The following is a 20028-nucleotide window of genomic DNA, read 5'->3' on the forward strand; positions in this document are numbered from 1 at the left end:
AGAATACTGTGTACTACACACATTTTGGCCTTTGGTGAATGTAAAATAAAGGTTGCACAGCCAAATACCTATCTGTTATAAACAAGCAATAATAACGAATTTATGAAATAAAATAGAATTAATGAAAAATAAAAATTAAAGCCCGCCGAACCGTATGTAGATCAGCGTGGGCGGGGCTGAGCTCTTAATCCTTCTATAAGAAGGCCCGTGCCCTTAGCGAGTAGTGGAACTTTAGGCACGCCGATAATGATAATACGCTACGAAATATACAATGCATTCACGTACCTATTATACACACCAATTAGACTAACTGATATGGAATGTTTACCAACAAACCGTCGCTGAGCATTCAGTTACCGACAATCAGTGATATACAATTTGACGATTTATTACAAGAAATTTATTCTCATTATTTAATCTATCACAGCAAAAAAAAATTATATATTTCTTTACCCTGTTTCTGACCTAATCGCAATCCGCTGTACAATATTACGTAACATTTTCTCGACAGTCTATTTCTTTACAAGTGCATGATACAAATTGAAACTCCTGATTAAATTTGGCGTTGCTGCTCTAATGGTGTATTTGATTTAAAAAATCTTTCCACTCTGGACTGGCAATAAAGAAAACTTATCTTTTTATTTTTAGTTAGCCCTCCATTGCACTCCCTCCTTATGGTAAATGACGATGTAGTCTTGTTGTGGCGGGCTAACCTGTTAGGGGTATGGCAGTAATATTAAACCCCATAATCATAATCGGTTTCTACGCGATATGCTATCGGGTGTTTGTATTAGCCTAGTGGGTAGAGCTTCGGCCTCGCTTTTTATCTTTCCGGAGTTACGTGCGTTTTAATTTAAGCAGTTGAATATCACTTGCTTTAACGGCGAAGGAAAACATCGTGAAGCCTGCATGTCTTAGAGTTCTCCACAATATCTTCAAGGGCGTGTTGTGAAGTTTTCTAATCCGTACTTGACCAGCGTGAAGGGCTACGGCCTACACCCCTCCGTATTTTGAAAGGGGAGCCGCGCCCTTCAGTGGGTTGGTAATGGCTTGATGATACCGGAACGTTTAGTCCGGCGACCACGACCAAATCCTCCCGCCAGACCTGAGTGCTTAGACTGTATATTTTGTATAAAATAGAATTTAAAATCAATGTAAATTTTATATATTTGTGATAAATGGCTTTTTATTTTATTTTTATTTATTTTTTTATGCAGCTTAGCACTATTTTCGTGCCGCTGAAGAGAGCTGTTCGTGCTATCTAAAAATGGGTCCGAAAGAATAAAAATGACAGTGAATAGTCAATACATATTTGAAAATTTAATGTATTCTCATAAAAAATATTTCTAAATTTAACAAAAAATATGACTGCAATAGTTGAACATTAGAAGTAAGAATTGCAGCGCCAATATACTACGTTACAAAAATTCAAATTCGTTTAAAGGATAGGAGCATACAATTTTACAATAAACTACCCATTAACATCTTGGAGAAGTCTCTTAAAAAGTTCAAAGTTTGTAATAAACGTAAGCTCATAGAAAATATATATATATATATATGATAAAAAAGCTTGAGGGGGAAGTATTGCTTCAGGTTGCTCTTCTGATAATTTGAAGTGACAATAATGTGACATGGTAATAACAAAAGAGAATACGCGGCTTAGTTATTGCTGATGATAGTTGTTTGGCTAGTGGTTATTGCCATCATGTCACCACAATGTACACATTTCACCACACACACACACACACACATATAGGCCAACTTTAATAAATATATTTTTGACTTTGACTTTGAAGACCCCAAGTTCAACGGATTAGTGATGAAGTGTGTTGTTGCTCAGGGAGTACCCGTGCGACCACTACACCGCCATCATCAACGTGACACTGATGTGCACGGGCTGCCCGCGGGCGCCAGTGCACGAGAGCGCTTTGCAACTGCTACAACTGCTGGACAAACGCTTCTTCGGCAGCATCGGCCCCCTGCCCGCAGACGACGACACCAGTGAGTCCTTTGCTTTATATTATAACTAGCTTCTGCCCGCGTCTTCGTCTTCGTGGACTTCATAAATGGGTCTAAAGCTTCGCTCGTTAACAATTTGTTATCTTACCACGTTATAGAATGTACATGTCGTTTTCCATAGCATAGGTGGCATGCATACCAAATTTTAAATCTGTCTGCCCTCGGCTTAGCTCGGAACAATTTTAAGGAATCGGAATGAAAGGTAGCCTATGTTCTCTTCCATGTCAAAGGCTACATGCATGCCAAATTTCATCAAAATTCGTGTGATTGAGTAACATACATCCACACTTTAACATTTATAATATTAGTAGGATAAATAACAACAGTTCCCCAGACCGATTTCGGCTACGGTGATCAGTGCACAACTGTGTGTGAGCAAACAAAAGTACATCCTCTCACTCTCACAGTCCGATGGGACGGCAGCTTCGACACGACTGGGAAGAGATAAGGCACAGGACCTACAGCTTACCGTGATATCCGAGGCACGGATGTGAACTCCTAACTCCGCAAATTTCCAAAGTCCGGGCTCGTACTAATAATTTCTTGATTGAAATACCCAATGCTATTCGCAACGGCTCGATTCTGGGAAGTCGAACGGGTGACCAACGTAGTACGAACAAGGCAGTAATTTATTATTATGCTGCATCTGCGATATCTATTTTTTAATTTGTAGTTATTAGCTAGATAAATGATTAAGTAGGTAGGTACGTAGTTTTTAATAATAATAATATAAGGAATGAAACATAAATACAATGAAAAATATTACGTGTGTTTTGTATTTCAGATTAAGTTTTTGTTTGGTAATTTTTCGCTTTTCAGTCTACCCTTTGTGTTTTATGAAGTCGGTTGAACTTTCCTTTTTCTTTCTAAATATAGGGAAGTAAGTATGGTATACTGATACTCTTTCGTGGCTAACTGCCGTCATGCAAACTAGAGGCGTTGCCCGCGTGAATACAAAAAATATTTACAATCGCGTTATCAATATAACAATAAGATAAGCTAATGGGGTTAATAATTAGCTTCTCTTATCTCAGATGTTAAGATCTAAGTTCGTTGTTACCCCGAGAGTCGACTTTCATAATCGAACATCTGAATAATCATTTGTCTTGCGTATGTTCTCTGTATATGTAACAAAACTGCAGAAGACAGAGAACAAGGATGTTATTAAAGTCTGATTATGGGCTTAGTGGAATGCTGATAAATGCAACTTTACGGTAATAATGCATATAAAACAAAAACATATCAACACCTAGGACTATTAAATAAAATACCTTAATCTAATTAAAATAACATTAAACCAAAAAATAAACAATTAAATAGGTTGTACGTAAATACTGTGTATAAAAAAACTTTTAACTTTACAAGATTAAAATAAAAACTTATCTGGTTAACAAAATGCATCTTATTTGGAAAATAAATATTCATAAAATTAATAGGTGTTTTTCAATAGATACTTTTAGGATGTTCGCATACTAAACTAAAGATAAAACTTTATTTGTGTTCATAATTTAAGAGATAATGTAAATTAAAACAGTATAGTATTAAAGCTGTTTCGTTCAACTGCGCAGCTCGGCCTAAGCGTCTCTGATATTGAGTGGTACGTTTACATCTATGACTACGCGGTTCGTACTCCTTCTTGTTATAATATTACGTAATGCCCCATAGTGAGTTAGCACGTTGTAAATAAATGAAGATAAAAATTTAAAATTAGTTTTTATTTCCAAAACCATACTATTTATTCATTGTAAAAATATTGGTATTAAGTTAATAATGACGTCATGTATTATAATAATTAGTGTATAATGTAAATGGTGATTAATTTAATTGCTATAAGTTATTACGGGTATATTAAGAGTTACGTTAGTTATGTTCTAAGACCGGGCGTATTTAGAAACCTCGTAGCTTTAGTTTTACGTTTGCTATGATAATTACATAATGTTATCACCATCGTCTCATTAAAATGTTAAAAAATGTATTTATGTATGTTTTAGGCATTATTTCACATTTATGATAAAATATTTAAATAAATTCAATGATATAATATAACGTATGTACAACCAGTTTGGGAACAGCCATTCTTAAAATAAAGTTAATCTATGAATTTCAAAACATACGAAGACTTTTTCATTGCAACCACTGAAAATATATGAATTACTTACTGTTTTACATACTCAAAAATGGTCTAACGTCGTTAAGAGCAGTTAACTCTTTAAATAATATGTCGGTGTTATAAGTTTATATATAAGAACTATTTGTCAATGGTGTTCCCTGACAGAAATAAACATTCCATCGTCCCACCCACGTAATTATACTTTTTGATACAATTCTCGGTTAGCTTATATTAAGTTTAGCTTCTGTATGGGAGCTCCAAATTATATTTATTCTATATAATTTTTTTTTACATGAATCGTATAATAATTTGCATTAATAAATATTGGTATCTATTCTATCTTTTTTTCCATTCCATTGAGGTACATCATATAGATGTGCTACATCTACTGTAACGCTTTTGCAATATTTTTCATTAATGCTCCGCTTTGGACGTATGGTAGCGTGATGTTATATAGCCTATCCTTTGTCGCTAATTAAACTATCCGCCACGAAACGATTTTCAAATTCGACCCAGCGGTTTCTGAAATTAGTTCTACCAAACAAACTCTTCAGCTTTATAATATTAGCATAAATTAACTCATAATAGGGACAAATTGAAATATATCGTTTTCCTCGGAGTTTACCTGATTAGTCCTAAAGCAATGAGGGGTATCCTTAGTACGCGCCGCGAACCTTAAGTCGTGAGGTAACTAGGCGGAAATACCCCGAAGAAAATTGCGGCTGGCTGCAGTGGGATACATGTATTTGTACTCGCCCAGGCAGTATTGTATTATACAATTCGAACGATAAAGAGACGATTAGCATGGCTTCTGTGCAAGAATGACCAGCAAAATGACAAAGCGTTCTGGGTTTTATTTTCGTTCGACATGTGTACGTGCTTCCCCAGCGTCTTAATGAAGTCAGCAAGAGGGTCACAACGTGGTGGTTTAAAGTGCGTGTATATACCCTTATGTCTTATATAACCTCCGTCCTGCCCGTGGGACGAGGATATCCATAAACATTTACCACCACGTCAAGAAAATGCTACATAATATTATATAATACTAGCTGTTGCCCGCGAATTCGTCCGCTTTTGTTTGTGTTTTTCGAAAGACATGTGCCTCATAAATGTGGCAGCACTTTATGTATTTAGGATAGCTAAGCCTGGTTTAAAATCGTCAAACACTTTCGTCCCCTCTCCCAAGAGAACTGAGCTTAATTTCGGCATATAAAGCATCCTATATTAAACTTCCAATACCTTCAGGAATATGTGTACAAAGTTTCGTGATGATCGGTTTAGTAGTTTTTGCATGAAAGTGTAACAAACAAACTTACATTCACATTTATAATATTAGTAAGGATCTCTGCGTAATAAACACCACACCGTAATTCCAGATTCTCCTTAAAACAAAAGTTGGTCACCTATCTAGCGACCGACTTGGGTAAACATTATTTACCTAGCGCTGACGATTAATATTTGCTGGCCACATATTTTTATATTATTTTCAGTACTAATTATCACGTGGCCGTGTATGTGAGCGTGTATGTGAGCGTGTTTGCAGAAACCTTTGCTCGATATATGGCGCCGCGTATAAACGGATATTATACGATTCGTTGATATACTTACCTCAATATAGGATGATTAAAGCGCACTTCGATTGTAAACAGCAATTGATATGCGACTTGAAGTAATTCTAGTCGGTTTATTAAGCCGGCATTTCAGTCAGTCAGGTGCCCAATTAGCTGTGTGGGCGGTCTGTGCGCGCAAGCCGGGCCACGACCCAAGCGGGAAGGCGCTGGGTCACAGGGGAGAAAAATAAATGTATCGATTCGCATTGCACCGCGCTCAGTGCGTTGTGTAATATAGTATAGACTTTGCAACTCTAAAAAGAGTTAAAAAACGTGTAACGGAATTACGAAATAAATTTGAAGGAATATTAATATAAAAGAAGCATATTTATTTTTCCATACAAAAGGTTTCAAAAGATTCTAAGTGTTTACTTATGACAACCCTATTGTAGATAAAAGACCGACACGCGCATAGTTTCCACGCTACGCGACTCGTCCCTAATAAAACGACAGGAGTCACATGATTTTTCACAGATAAGTCTTAGATATAGTACATACAGTACCTACCTCTGTGATGTATTATCTTGGTTTTCATTAACACTCAAAACAATCTATACAAAATAGATTCATTTTATATTGACGTTATAGTATTTCGATACACGAAAACTACTCCTTGATTGCGAGCGTTCACATCTTATAATGGGTACAGCATTTGGTACGGGGGACCTTAAAAAATGTAAACACTAAATCATCAGCCCGTTATGGTCACACTGCTGGGCTGGTCCTTTCTCTCATAGGCGAGACGGTTCTTAGAAAAAAGCCTACTACGCTACCGAAGGGCCAAGGTTATTATATAGTATTAATGGCGTACGCTTAATCTCGCGCGGGCACGGGTAACGGAAGCGACTGACCCTAGAGCAGTGAAAAGCCGGCAGCACCAGTCAGCACGGCTCCTACTATTCATCAATTCAGGCAATTATGCACCCGCGCGTTTTAGGGACGCCCTAATTTTCTCTCCGGGGCACGTGACACGGTAGACACGGCCAACTTGATACCACCGGCACACTATTTCTTAAATTCTCTGACAGTTGCTAACCTGTAGCCTCGTCTCGAAACATTATCTATGTGTTCAACTTCCGCTCTGAAATCTGTGTTCAGTATGACGTTGGCTAGTTTAATGGACAGAAGCAACGGCTTGTTGCGGAACCCCATGATATATTATGAAAATTAAGCTTAATTTGCTGCCCTATGAAGTGTTGCTCTGTTTATAAGCCATGACCTTCCACTCATGATCAGGTGGGCCATGTGCTTGGTCCGGCAATTATAACTATGAAAAAACTACAGCGAATCGGTCTTGTCCACTTAAATGACAAGCCATCGCTAACGAAGTCCCTCTTCCGATGATCGAGAAGAAAACCAATTAAAAAACGGTCAACTTATTAAATGAGCCAAAAAGGTCATTCAGAAGTCCTGTTCGTACTCGTTTTGCCAACCAAGTTGCTTATGAAACCGAGCAGTGGCCTTGCATTGCCTATATTACAAACCAAACACGCGTTTTGCATCTACCCTAAAGGCGGATTACCTATATCGTTGCCTACACGAGCTAAGATTAACCCCTACTAGTCTTACAAATACGGAATCGAGAAGTCACTTTCGCATATCAAACTCTGTATCGTTAAAGTAAAATAACATAGAGTCGCAACTCTACTATGAGCGACATTCTAATTTTTGTTTTACAAACATTCTGTCAAAAGTTGATCGAAAGAATTGAAGGCAACTTTGTATTTTAATTTAATGCATATAAAATCCGTATTACTCAGAGGTTCAATTACTTCCATTCACGAAAACGACTCCTCGATTGCGAGCGAGGAAATCTTGTACTAAGACTACTACTGGTAAATAATGATGTAGCCTTAGATGGTAATTTATATTAAACCCTAACCCCCCCAGTCGGTTGCTACGCGACATCGTACCGGAACGCTCGAATCAATTATCGGCACGTCTTTGTGGGTAGGGTGGCAACTAGCCTCAGCCGAAGACCAGAGGTAATTTTTAAACTATAAATTCCCAAATCGTCCTCCTCCTATTAACACTATAAGAACTAGGTATTTTTTGTCTCTTTCTTAGAATTTTTCTCATGCCTCATGCATGTAACGCCACAGATCCCGGTTATTATCACGGATCTCTCCGAGCGTAGGCAAAATCAATTTCCTAAGGCTGGTAGGAGATACTTCACTGAATGGATACATGTAAACCACTAGATCGAATTAGGTGGTGATATATGATGATAGCCTAGTGGGTTAGACTTCGGCATCCCTTTGGGGAACCGAGTTCGATTCCCGGCATGTAGCTCTTACTATTCGAGGCTAAGCGTTGTGCACGCGGTTTATCAATGGCTTCAACGGTTAAGGATAACATAGCGAGGAAACCTGCAAGCTTGAAGTTATCAATAATGCTCTCAGAGGCGTGTACAGTCCACCAATCCGTACTTGACTAACATGTTGAACTACGGCATGAACCCTTCTCATTTTAGAGGAGACCCGCGCCCTTGTGAGCGGGCAATGGATGGATAATGGTGTCGAACCACTAGATAAACGAAGAACTTACTCTCGATGTTCGGTACCATGCAGACTAGTATACTCACTTTTGTTGAATGTCTTTTGCAATACAACACGTTGCCATCAGGATCTGATGAGTAGTTAGTCTAGTTTTTAAAACCACTTTCTTCTAAGGTAATATTATGATTAATTCCTGGGAGATTTTAGAAAATTGATCTTCGCTCCTAGTAGTATTTTCACAGCTAAACCGATGGAGACAAAATTTTGCATAGAAATAGCTTGCAGCCCGGAGTTGTACTGGCAATAGCAAATGTTCCCGAAACATTTTTTACTGAACAGGCTCGGGCAACGGCTACTTTAATATGAAGATATATCAACTTGTATCAACAAAATATATATTATAAGAGCGATTATATAAAAAAACCTAGATACTAACTAAGTTTTCGTGAGATGATATACAACCATACATATCTGTGCGGATAGCCTACGATTTTAGTCTTAAAATGTGTTTGTACACTCACATATACGTGTCTTACTTTTTCACTAAAGAAGTTTCATTGAGGAATTTTCACTTGAAGGGTTCTCATTAAAAATAAAAACCAAATCCAATACATTACACATTTATTTAACATTAAACAGATAACCCCTTACTGATCAACGGTGTAAAGCGGAAGAAGACAAACCTAAGACAAAATATTGCGTACGTTACGTAATGTATAAGTTATGCAATATATTGTCTTCTTCATTGGAATATCAAATTAGTGATAACAGATAAAGGAAAATATTTTATATTTAATTACCAATTATACAGCGTTTATTAGTAAGGTCTATTGTTTGTATATATATTCTATACAGAAAATAATTGAAGTGAATTTAAAAGAGTTGCATAAGAAAATATTGTTTTCTTAACGAAATAATGTTTCAATAAAAAAAAAACCATTAAAGTACACTGGGGCCCAACATTTCAGTTCACATGAGTGGGCTCCATGCCAGCATGTGGAGACTGCTGGAGACTGCTAGAGTCGCGGCAGAGGGCTAGAACCCAGAGCCGTAAAGCGTTTATGGACTTCTGACTTATATTCCTACTACATATTCTTACTTTATAGTCTAATAATTTTTAAATTTTATCTCTTAAATATAATAGCTTAAGTAGCATTTTCTTAAAAGTTATATATTAATGAAGTGGAATATTTACATTTTTACAAATACATTACTCGGCAAATCAAGCCTAGTGGTCCATTTAGGGTAAAGCTAACTGCATAGAGTTTCGCCCGTTGCCCTTAGTTCCACGTTTACCCTCATTCCATTTATGCCTTGGCACGTTTCTCACCTTGTCTTGTGTGGGATCTTTTATGCTCCAAAGCACTAAAACCATTCAAATCCCGGCGTTCATTAAAGAACGGATATTTAAAATGCTACCGATAACATGATATCTTATTCGTACGATATTTGCGTGCCGATATATTAGGCGAAAGAGTAAGCACGACATCGGACACCTTTTACACATCAATTCTTCAGAGGGTCTTAGATTCAAAATTTCATTACGACTTTGCAATCGATAGCAGGTTGTCAATTAAAATTCACTTCTCTGAGTTTATTAACATTGTTCGTTAGTTAATTACAAGTGAAGTTAATAAAAGCACACTGTGGAATTCGTGTGGCCGAACTGTACTTTTATGGAACAAAAAAAATATTAAAACATTATTTCGTTTAGAACACAATGCATTAATTTATTTACGATACTAGTCCTACATTAATTACTACTAAATATTTATGAATAAAATAAATTACAGTGTATGGGACTGAGTTTAAGTTATCCTACTTTAACGTATATAGTATATGCATAATTCTATTGTGCTATTAATTGTTCAATATTGTATAGATTAATATTGAACAATAAATATGTGTTGTGTTTATGAATATATACATGTAAACACACACACATACGCACACACTCACACATGCAAACACACACACACGCGCACACACACCCATACACACACACACACACACACACACACACACACACACACACACACAAATACACAAACACAACAATCTCAAAATTGAGGTAACGTTCGTTGTATGTGAACCAAAAGCAGTCGTACTTATTAGTCTGCTGTAAACTGTACGTACGACGTTCGGGGCCATAATACTCTACTTTCGCTACTTTTACAACCTTTGATGAGCTCGTAATCTAGATAAATATATTTACATAATTATTACTTTAAGTATTTACAATTTATTACACATTTCATAAGAGTCCGCGGCATCTATCGACTAAATCTTAACAACTAGGTTAACTTACTGTATGTACACTAGTTTTTACTTAAAATATACGTTAGAATTTTTTATAATTTTAATTGACGGACCAAGCAGACGGCCTACCGATGGTAAGTGGAAAACCATCGCGTATAAACAGAGCGAGACATCGCAGGGCGTGCAAGGAGCACTGCAACGTTCCGCCCTGTGTCCATCAACCTGACGCGTAGTATTTAAACCTCATGGGCCTGTAGTGTCCAATGTACGTCAAGTTTCATTTGCTATACTCCTCGAAAGGAACCGACAACGGAGCATCCTTCGTAAAATCGGCTAAAATTCCACCTGGTCGTATGTGGTGATGCAGTCTAAGACGGCAGCGGTTTAACCTGTTATTGAGTATGGCAGTTATACAGTTTAATTTTAAAACCACTGTGGATTTTTTTTTTTGGTGGTTCGGTATTGGTACAATAGAATATAACATGTTTCAACTAAATTTTCATATTTTTTTTTACATGTCTGAGCATAAAATAAGCAAATCTCTACTCGTAATAGGTATCTACCTAAATAAATAATAGCCCACTACCATCTTAGGCTGCATCATCACTTACCACCAGGTGAGATCGCAGTCATGGGCTAACTTGTAGTGGATTAAAAAAAAAAATCGTAATGTGTGGCATGCATTACGATGTATGTAAGTAAAGGGTTTTCGAATTTTAATTGTTTAAGTTATTATTATGCTTTATTTTATGGAATTACCGCTGCCGAATGACCGAGTGCGAGAACGTTGATCGCAAGTTAACAGCTGAGAGCTATTCTAGGGTGCCCGTAATTATCTTTTCCGGGACTTATCTTTTATATCCGTTAATTTCTAAAAAAAAATATGTTCATAAATTATCCGCACTGAAAAAAAAAATAACCTGTATAACGTGTACATAAATTATGTACGTTCTCTGACAACTATCTGTGAAATCGAAAACCTAATAGTTTTCTAGTAAACCACTGCCATAGTTTTTACGGAAGCAATCAGATACAATCTTATAATCACATGCAAAATTGACTCCTGTCACTTTATCAGGTACTAAGCGCGTGTCGGTCTTTTACCTTCAGTAGGGTTGTCATAATTCACAAAAAGACACGAATATTTTCAATTTGTTTGTATGGAAAAATAAATATGCTTATTTTGATTTCATATTTATACAGGGCGTTTCCTTATGAAATATACTTATGCATCTTTCAATATTATTTCGTAATTCTTCTACACGTTGTATTTAACCCATATGCCTCATCGGTTCTTAAGCGATATCGTACCGGAACGCTACATTATTATATAATTTTGCTGATATTTTTATTATTTAGTCTACAAACATGTAATTAAGAATGTAGGTTATTTGTAATGCGTCCATCCAAATCTACCCTTAAAGGGGTAAACATGGGTTGGAAGTTTGAATGGAAGTCGCATGTTTTCGAGGTTACAATTCATTCGTTCTAAAATTCGCTTCAAGGTTAAATCATCAATAGCTTATGACAGTCCACTGCTGTACTAAAGAGACGAGTTGCTGATCGCAGAAGTTGGTAGTAGAAACACGGATGAGCCTGCTTCCCTACATCCGTCATATTCCCTTAGTCGCCTCGTACGACACCCGCGGGAAGAGAAGGGGTGGTGACAATTGTATTCTAATCTGCCGTCACCACACGGCTATAGGTTAATGTAAATGCAATAAAACTGTAACGGGTTGAATTCTGTACATTGAAGATATTTAAAAATAATGTTTTGTGTTATTAAAAAGCAACAAAATTTCATATCCTATTTTACCACCCGTTTCGGGAATTATTCAAAATATTTTACATACATTTTCATTATTTAAAGCGCATAACATGTATTGAAGTAAATATATGTTTCGCGTATCTGAGTAACATCTAAAACGCAGGGCTTTCATACAATGTTCCAACCCCTATTTCATCCTTTAGGGGGTGATTTCTTAAAACCGTTTCTCAGCTGGCACCTACATCCTAGCGGGAACCTATCTTTTAAATTTCAAGTTTGTAGGTTTAATAGTTCCTGAGATTTCGTGATGAATCATTCAGTCAGTGTCAACCTTTCGCTTTTATATGTATATACATAAAATCTGGAATTTAAATGTATTTTTGACGGCCGATTGGCGCAGTTGGCTCCGACTCTGCTTTCTGCGTCCAAGGCCGTGGGTTCGATTCCCACAACTGGAAAATATTTGTGTGATGAACATGAATGTTTATCAGTGTCTGGGTGTTTATCTGTATATTATAAGTATTTATGTTTATTATTAATTAAAATATTCATCAGTCATCTTAGTATCCATAGCACAAGCTACGCTTACTTTGGGGTAACATGGCGATTTGTGTATTGTCGTAGTATATTTTTAAGCAGACTTATATTTAAATAGCATAAATGTGTGATCGGGCTTAATATCAGATCCTAGTTTAATACGATACCCGATCTCTCACACGTATACAGTGTGAAAGATTCCTCTTTTTATAATATCAAAGAAGCTCCTTTACAGCTAGATGAACCTCGACATATAACATCGCTTCAGGTTCTGTGGAGTCTATATAGTTATAGAAATAATGAAGTTGGTACATAAATAGATTGCTCCTTGCTTTTCTCAGACGAAGGCGTTTTATTTCAAAAGGATAACCTTCGTGAAATACTCGCTAGATAATGGGGAACTCCTTTCGTCGCTCGGGAAATCCAAAATAAATAAGTTTACAACGTTCATGAAAAAGGTTTATCTAAATATATAAAAGAGAAAATCACTGGCTCACTCACTGATATAATTGTCATAATAAGTCAATATGTAATAATTACGAAATCTCAGGAACTTTAAAGCGTACAAACAAAAAATAGCGAAACATACGTAGAGGGTACATTGCAATAGATCTGTTTGGTGTAGAGTATAAGGCTTGAAGAATCTATAAATTACACCTTACAGATTCTCCTGCTTTTCGCGGAGTTTAGCAAAATCAGCTTATTTTTCATAATATATCAAGGAATTCCGCAAAGTAACGCCTGCTTCTATCCAATACCAGGTACGAGACAGTACAAATGTTACTCTGCACGGAACTTCTTCTGTATTAGATAAGACTTAAAGTAACTTAATTCAATAAGTATATAACTAGATACTAGCAAACGACTATTCCATGGTCGACATTTCTATGCTCTCGCTTACTGTGGCAATGGATGTACAAGGCGTTGACTCACTCCGGCTGTTGTTAAACTTCCACCGCGTGATCGTTCGGCTGGGTTTGCCCCACCGATTCCGGACGATCGTCACGGTAGGCTGTGGAATAGCAGCTTTTCTGCTTCTTGTAGCCGGCCTGCCGCTGGTAGCCTGCTCGCCGCTGGTAGCTTGTAGGCCGCTGGTAGCTCGTACACCGCTGGTACCTCGTCCGCCGCTGGTCGCTCGTCCGCGGCTGGTACCTCGTCCGCCGCTGCTAGCCGGTGCTGTGTGGAGTTCGTGACTCTGATACGAACCTATTGACAAATCTGAATTTCAGTCGTGGTTAAGCGCTGTCCTAAATAGAAAGCACTTGTCTAGATTCTTAATTTTACGGTCAGCATTCAAAACTAAAAAGCTGAAAAAGGTTTCCCTCTGTCATTGTAGCAAAATAGAGTGTTATATTATTCCTAATAGGAAATTTAATCGTATAGATAAGTGAGTGAATAATCGTCGTGAGCTGCACTTACAGCTCATAAAGACTGTTGTCTTGTATAGTTCCCTTACATTCCCTAGGGCTTTAGAATATTATTTTAATAAAAAAAGAATGAAATGAATCAAATGAATTGAATGAATCAAAACATCAGTCTTAACATAACGGCGGGGCAATACCGAAGGGTAGATCGCATAGTATGAAACACTGTAGGGACGCGTCGCGGCTGAACGGCTGATACTATCTTTGACTATTATGCTGCTACGTTTTTCTCTGATGCATGAACGTATTGTTTGTCTGCCACTGGATACTTGATTGATGTACATATAGCTTTTATACTACTTTTACTCCAACAAAAAATCTTTTTGCATCCGACTGCAGACTTTCCTGTTGGTCATTGCAGTCTAATATGGTAGCAGGCTCACCTGTTAGGGGTAAGGTAGTTATGTTAATCGCATTGCCCTGCTCGGTTTCTACGCGGCATCGTACCAGAACGCTAAATATATTCGCGACACTCCTTATTTTATGACAATTAAATAGCTTGACTGGGAATACATTCTAGTATTTCTGATAGCTAGTCAGACTCGTTAGTCTGTATTAATATTATGGCTACTATAGGACGTCCAATTTGTATTACCATTGCTGTTCCGTTTTACTCTACCGCCCATAATGGCGGTTCAAAATCCAGCTCTACGTACGTTCATTTTTCCGAGACGAAATATAAACCGGCTTTTTCGCTCGTTTCGCCAGTTCGAATCCAGTGTAGACACTGACTAGACGCGTCGTTTTGTGGCATGTGCAACAATAGACTAATAAAAACTGTTTAGCTAATTATATAATGATTTAAAGTTCTTTTGAGTTTGTGTGTAATTCAAGCTGTGCCAAAAATACAACCGCTTGGGGTATTTTAGTCGCGGCGCTTATTGTGTACGGGCATGATGCAGATAATTTGTGCTCGCATTTATCGGACCCACAGCGGTGATCCGGAGAATACTCGGGTGTCGATGTCGAATGTCCGATGTACTTAAGCGAGATGCGGAAATCGCCCCCAAAGTGATTCCCATACCCAGAATACGGACCACGTCAAGAGAAATGAGCTTAAATTTTCTCTGCCGGTAGATCTCTCTGCTGGTCCATGAAGCAAGGAGGACCATTGACGGTCATACACCTAATTGGCTGGACCTACTCGTAGTACTGATTAAGGCAATAAGAACCACCAGACAGTTTTCATTATCAGTTGGGGCCCCTTTGCACTACTGATAAGTATGAGGTTAACTCGGTATCGAATTATCACATTCATGACTCCTGACTGCCGAACCACGAGTCCGGCGATACAAGTCAGCAGCTTGGGGTAAAATGCGACATTTTCAATCTCAACCGTGGCAGCAAATTTGCTTCTTCTCTCATGATCTTTTGAGCTACCAGTAAGCCATATATGATGTGATTTATCAAGCGATACAGTTATTCATGCCATACGCTGACGTATCATTTGTCGGCAAGCTGCGGTGGAACAAAACGGAATGCGCTTGTTAGAAGCAGATCAGCGGCAGATCCAGGTACTAACTTTGATACTTGTAAGCTACGGGATAGTATAACTCTATGTCAATAACTGGTCTACATAAAAAAATTACATTTAATATTAAATTACATTTAACAATAATTTTTTTTTCTCATTTGAACCGCCATTTTTGATATAAGGTTTTCCATCTTTGTTTTCTTGGACAATCGTATTGCAATCAATAGGCTAACAGAGAATAATTAAAAAAAAAAAATCAAAGATGTAAAATGTTCGTAACAGGAAGTCATTGTCCAATAAATTGTTTAAGAAATAATAATTATTTATATTTTTAAATAAACAAATAAAACTTTAAAATAATCATATTTTAAATGTCAGCCGCAGCGGATGGTTAAACAAAACCAAAACTGTCCAAAACTATTTTAATTTTAGAATTACAATGGTGTTTTAAGCTAAGCTGCAACTAAACGACACAATGTGCGGACCGATGTGAGGCTACCGCGACATTGGCCGATGGCAGAAGCGCCAAATCTGTTTAATTAATCCATTTGATCTAGCGAGCTATGGGCTCCCAAACTATTATGGGAATGCATAATAGTTTGGGAGCCCATAGCTCGCTAGATGTAACAATCTTTAGTTCACTTCCAACGAAACACCGATGCAACGTCGTCTGTGTGTTTTTTAACGATTATATTATTTTATCTTTTTAAAATTTTAATAGAGAATTGAAAGATAAAAGAAGTATTAAAAACTAAATAATCCTCGCAAAAGTAAATCGGAGAAGTTGCAGGTGTTCCTTCGCTATTTCGTTCAAGTTCAACCATTTTTTTCTCATTCCATGGAACATTTTATTTCGAGTAGTAACATAAGTATTTGTACTATGCGGTTCAAAATACTACGATGTGATTTTCGATAATATGCCAATTATTAAAAAGCATTTATTCACTCGATTGCTTTGTTTGCGTACATTATATAACGTCGCGCGGTTTAATGTTACTTTTTACTCGGCATTTTAATAAAGCTCTAAATACAGCGGCAAACATCCCTTTTTTGGGTACATTACGATATTAAAGCGTTCAAAGTATTGAAGAGTCTCTGTGCAACATAGCAGCGTGGGTTCGGCTCGACGCGCACGTAAAAACCTAACTATAAAATTTCTAAAAGCATGAGTATTCGGGACAATCGTATTGTTTTCCTATTTTTGATTGAAAAAATTTCAAAAGCGTCTTTATAACGTGAAAAAATAGTTTTTGTTTTATACGTTCTCTGACGATCAACATGTGCGGCGCGGTATACAATGGAACTGAGTTCACCTATTGGCCTTTCAGTGCAAACAAAACTAATTGCTCCTTTGTTTCGCTCTCATTACATGTTACCATCGTAACACACTTTTTAAGCAGTATTCGTTTAATAGTAGTCTCTAGTGTTGAAATGGTCCTTGGTCTCTAATTCTGAGTTTGTTCGCGTGACACGGTGCGAAATTTTCTTAGAATGTTTGCTATTTGGAATGACGATTAAATATTAATAAATGCCCCTCTGCTATATAACGCATCTTATATTTCGATATGAATAAATTAATGCTTCATTTTGGTGCATTATCGTGTTTACATCAAGGACTAACTTCCTTGATTGCAATCTCACGCGTTCATAAGTTATGCTGCTGTTTACGACATAGTTTTATTAAACTCGTAATTTTACTCGGGTTCCACGCGACATAATACCGGAACTGTTTCGGTATTAAATTGCTTAGCAATATCTCTTTGTTGGCAGGGTGGTAACTAGCCACTGCCGAAGCCTCCCACCAAACACGACTAGAGAATATACATGTACAAATTCCCAAAAATGCCTCTGCCGGGTATCGAAACCGGACCTCCTACTTAAAACCAAAGCGCTCACCGCTGCACTAGGGAGGTCGTCTTATGTGTATGTAGTATCATTACGCCATGTTAAAGTAACAATTGTACTAAATATTTTATCAGATATGTAACTTAATCTAACGTATCCATGCATAGAGAACTTACTAAGATTTATTTCGTTATCTCCTTAATTCCGACGAATTTCTGCTTCCTCATGCTAAACACACACACCTCTTACATTCACACATACATACACCTGCTCACACACCTTCACTTTTCCTTATCTTTTCCTTATCATAAATAATCTATCTATAGACTAATAATAAAACGATTACGGGTTGAATTCTGTACTCTGTACGGTACTCTGTAATGGATACTGAAGCCAAACCTATAATTTATTTCAAACCGCAGGGCACATCTAGTTTTAAAATAATTTCTGTCTTTTATTTCCTTGTTGCCTACATACGAGAGTCAACCGGATGGTCCCAGGGAAGTGACGACACTGCCGGCCAAGGCTAGCCTAGTGAGAGGGTCAAAGCACTTTTATAGTGTTGTAAGGGTTCAAAGTCAAAGTCAAAGTCAAAGTCAAAAACATCTTTATTCAATGAGTCCCATAGGTGGCACTTTTGATGCGTACATTACGATGTGGGCATGCGTTTATTCCCATGGATCGTTTATCCTTTGTCTCGTGGATATTCACTTAAACTGTCAGAAAACAACGCTGGCGGGAGGCTGAGTGATCCGGTATTTCACCTTAGCATACGTACTTAAATATTTTGTATGCATATAACTATTGTACAAAATAAGTTAATTAACAATACATTTGACACTGGAAATATTTTTTTTTACTAGACGTGCCACGCGGCTTAGCCCGCGTAAATTACGGGACGCAGCGTACTGCTTTATAGTCTCCACCTATCTCAATAAATCAGATACGAAACCTAAAGTTTTTTCAATAGTAATGTTAGTGCCAAAGATACAAAACTATGATATTTAGTACAGATAGTTTTTCAACATGACTGAGGTGTGGGCGAATATCTGTTCCTTGCTCTCGGAGGTTTAATCAACCACTATTTAAAACCTTCAATCTCGTAAACATTGCCATCGCAGATGTGTAAATATTTATATTATATTCGAAAACCTCTCTTATGAATGATCGTGAAATGCGGGTTAGGAGGTTGTATGAGGGTTATTCTAAAATAATGTTTGTCAAACAAAGAAACTTTAAAACTCCAGTTAGTATGTTATTCTTAATAATAAATAATCTGTACGGACGGTGTATCAAAAACAACCCTTAAAAGTTGGCCAGTATTACTTACAGTTATGATTTAATCTTCACTATAATAATACCCTTCAAACTATAAAGTTACTCTTTAAAGATAATTATTTTCTCAAGATCCCTCTAATGATGCAACGGAATATTGTAATTTATATTTGAAAATGTACGCTTATAAAATACTGGCTGAACACGGCAATGCTTCGCTTTAGTTCAGTTTGACATTCGAAATTTGATACTAGTTTACTGTATTGGTCCTTTCACTCCAGGGAGTTTAAGGAGTACGAGCCGTAGGCGAGAACCGATGGTATTTGTTATCTTTACAGAAGTATAGATAACAAATACCATCGGATCAGAAATATTCCAGTTACTATTCCAGTTACAGTATTTCTATACTAATAATAAAACTGTAACTGGAATATTTCTGTACATTTAATATATTGAAAATTTTAACTGGCGGATGCTTTATAATCGATACTGAGTCCAAAACATATTTTTATTTAATTTTTTTCTGTCTGTCTGTCTGTCCGGGCATCACGTGAAAACTACTAACCCCATTTAAAAAACCAAAAACGGTAAAGTGGTAGCTTATATTCCGGGTCAACATATAGGCTACTTTTTATCCCGATAAACAGTAAGCTTCTCTCGGGAAATGAGATGATTTTTTTTATCAATTTTACTTCATTGGTCTGTTAAATTTGAACCGATTTTAAAATTCTTATCTCTTTTATTTTAAAGTAGTAGTACTATCAAGCATGTATTGTATAATTTTAATGAGGATCTGATAAATATTGTCGGTGATAAAGGACATGTGCAGATAACAGATAACGAGTCGTAAGGCAAATGGGACAACTATCAAATGCATGCGTACCATCCTACTAATATTATAAATGCGTAAGTTTGTGAGAATGGATATATGGATGGATTGATGTTTATTACGCCTCAACGCCGTAATTTTGGCAGAGTCATACACGTGGTTTTTTGAAAGGCGGAGTTGAGGATTTGAAAAGTGAATTCCTGTCATGATATTAATCCTTATCCAAATAAATAGTTTTATAATTAAAATTGATTATTTACCTGCAAATTCCTCTTTAAATTATTCAAATTCGACCTATTGTTTAGAAGTAACGACGGTTGTTAAATGTTAAAGCAAGAAAAATGCCGAGGGCCAACCAGCCGCGTATTATATAGTTTGGA

General features: G+C 36.9%; 1 protein-coding gene and 1 non-coding gene across 4 annotated transcripts in view; both read left to right on the forward strand.

Moving 5' to 3' along the window:
- The window catches only part of LOC120636057 (protein furry), a 186965-nt gene that overhangs the window by 52306 nt on the left and 114631 nt on the right, over positions 1 to 20028 (forward strand). For all 3 annotated transcript variants that reach the window (XM_039907326.1, XM_039907327.1, XM_039907328.1), the window contains exon 24: positions 1841 to 2001. In XM_039907326.1, coding sequence (XP_039763260.1) covers positions 1841 to 2001 — 161 coding nt within the window. The remainder of the gene's footprint in view (positions 1 to 1840; positions 2002 to 20028) is intronic.
- On the forward strand, positions 4878 to 4985 carry LOC120636706. The gene has a single exon (XR_005659396.1). It is a non-coding gene; the product is annotated as a U6 spliceosomal RNA (small nuclear RNA).

Source organism: Pararge aegeria, chromosome Z (genome assembly GCF_905163445.1).
Source record: "Pararge aegeria chromosome Z, ilParAegt1.1, whole genome shotgun sequence".
Taxonomy (NCBI): Eukaryota; Metazoa; Arthropoda; class Insecta; order Lepidoptera; family Nymphalidae; genus Pararge; species Pararge aegeria.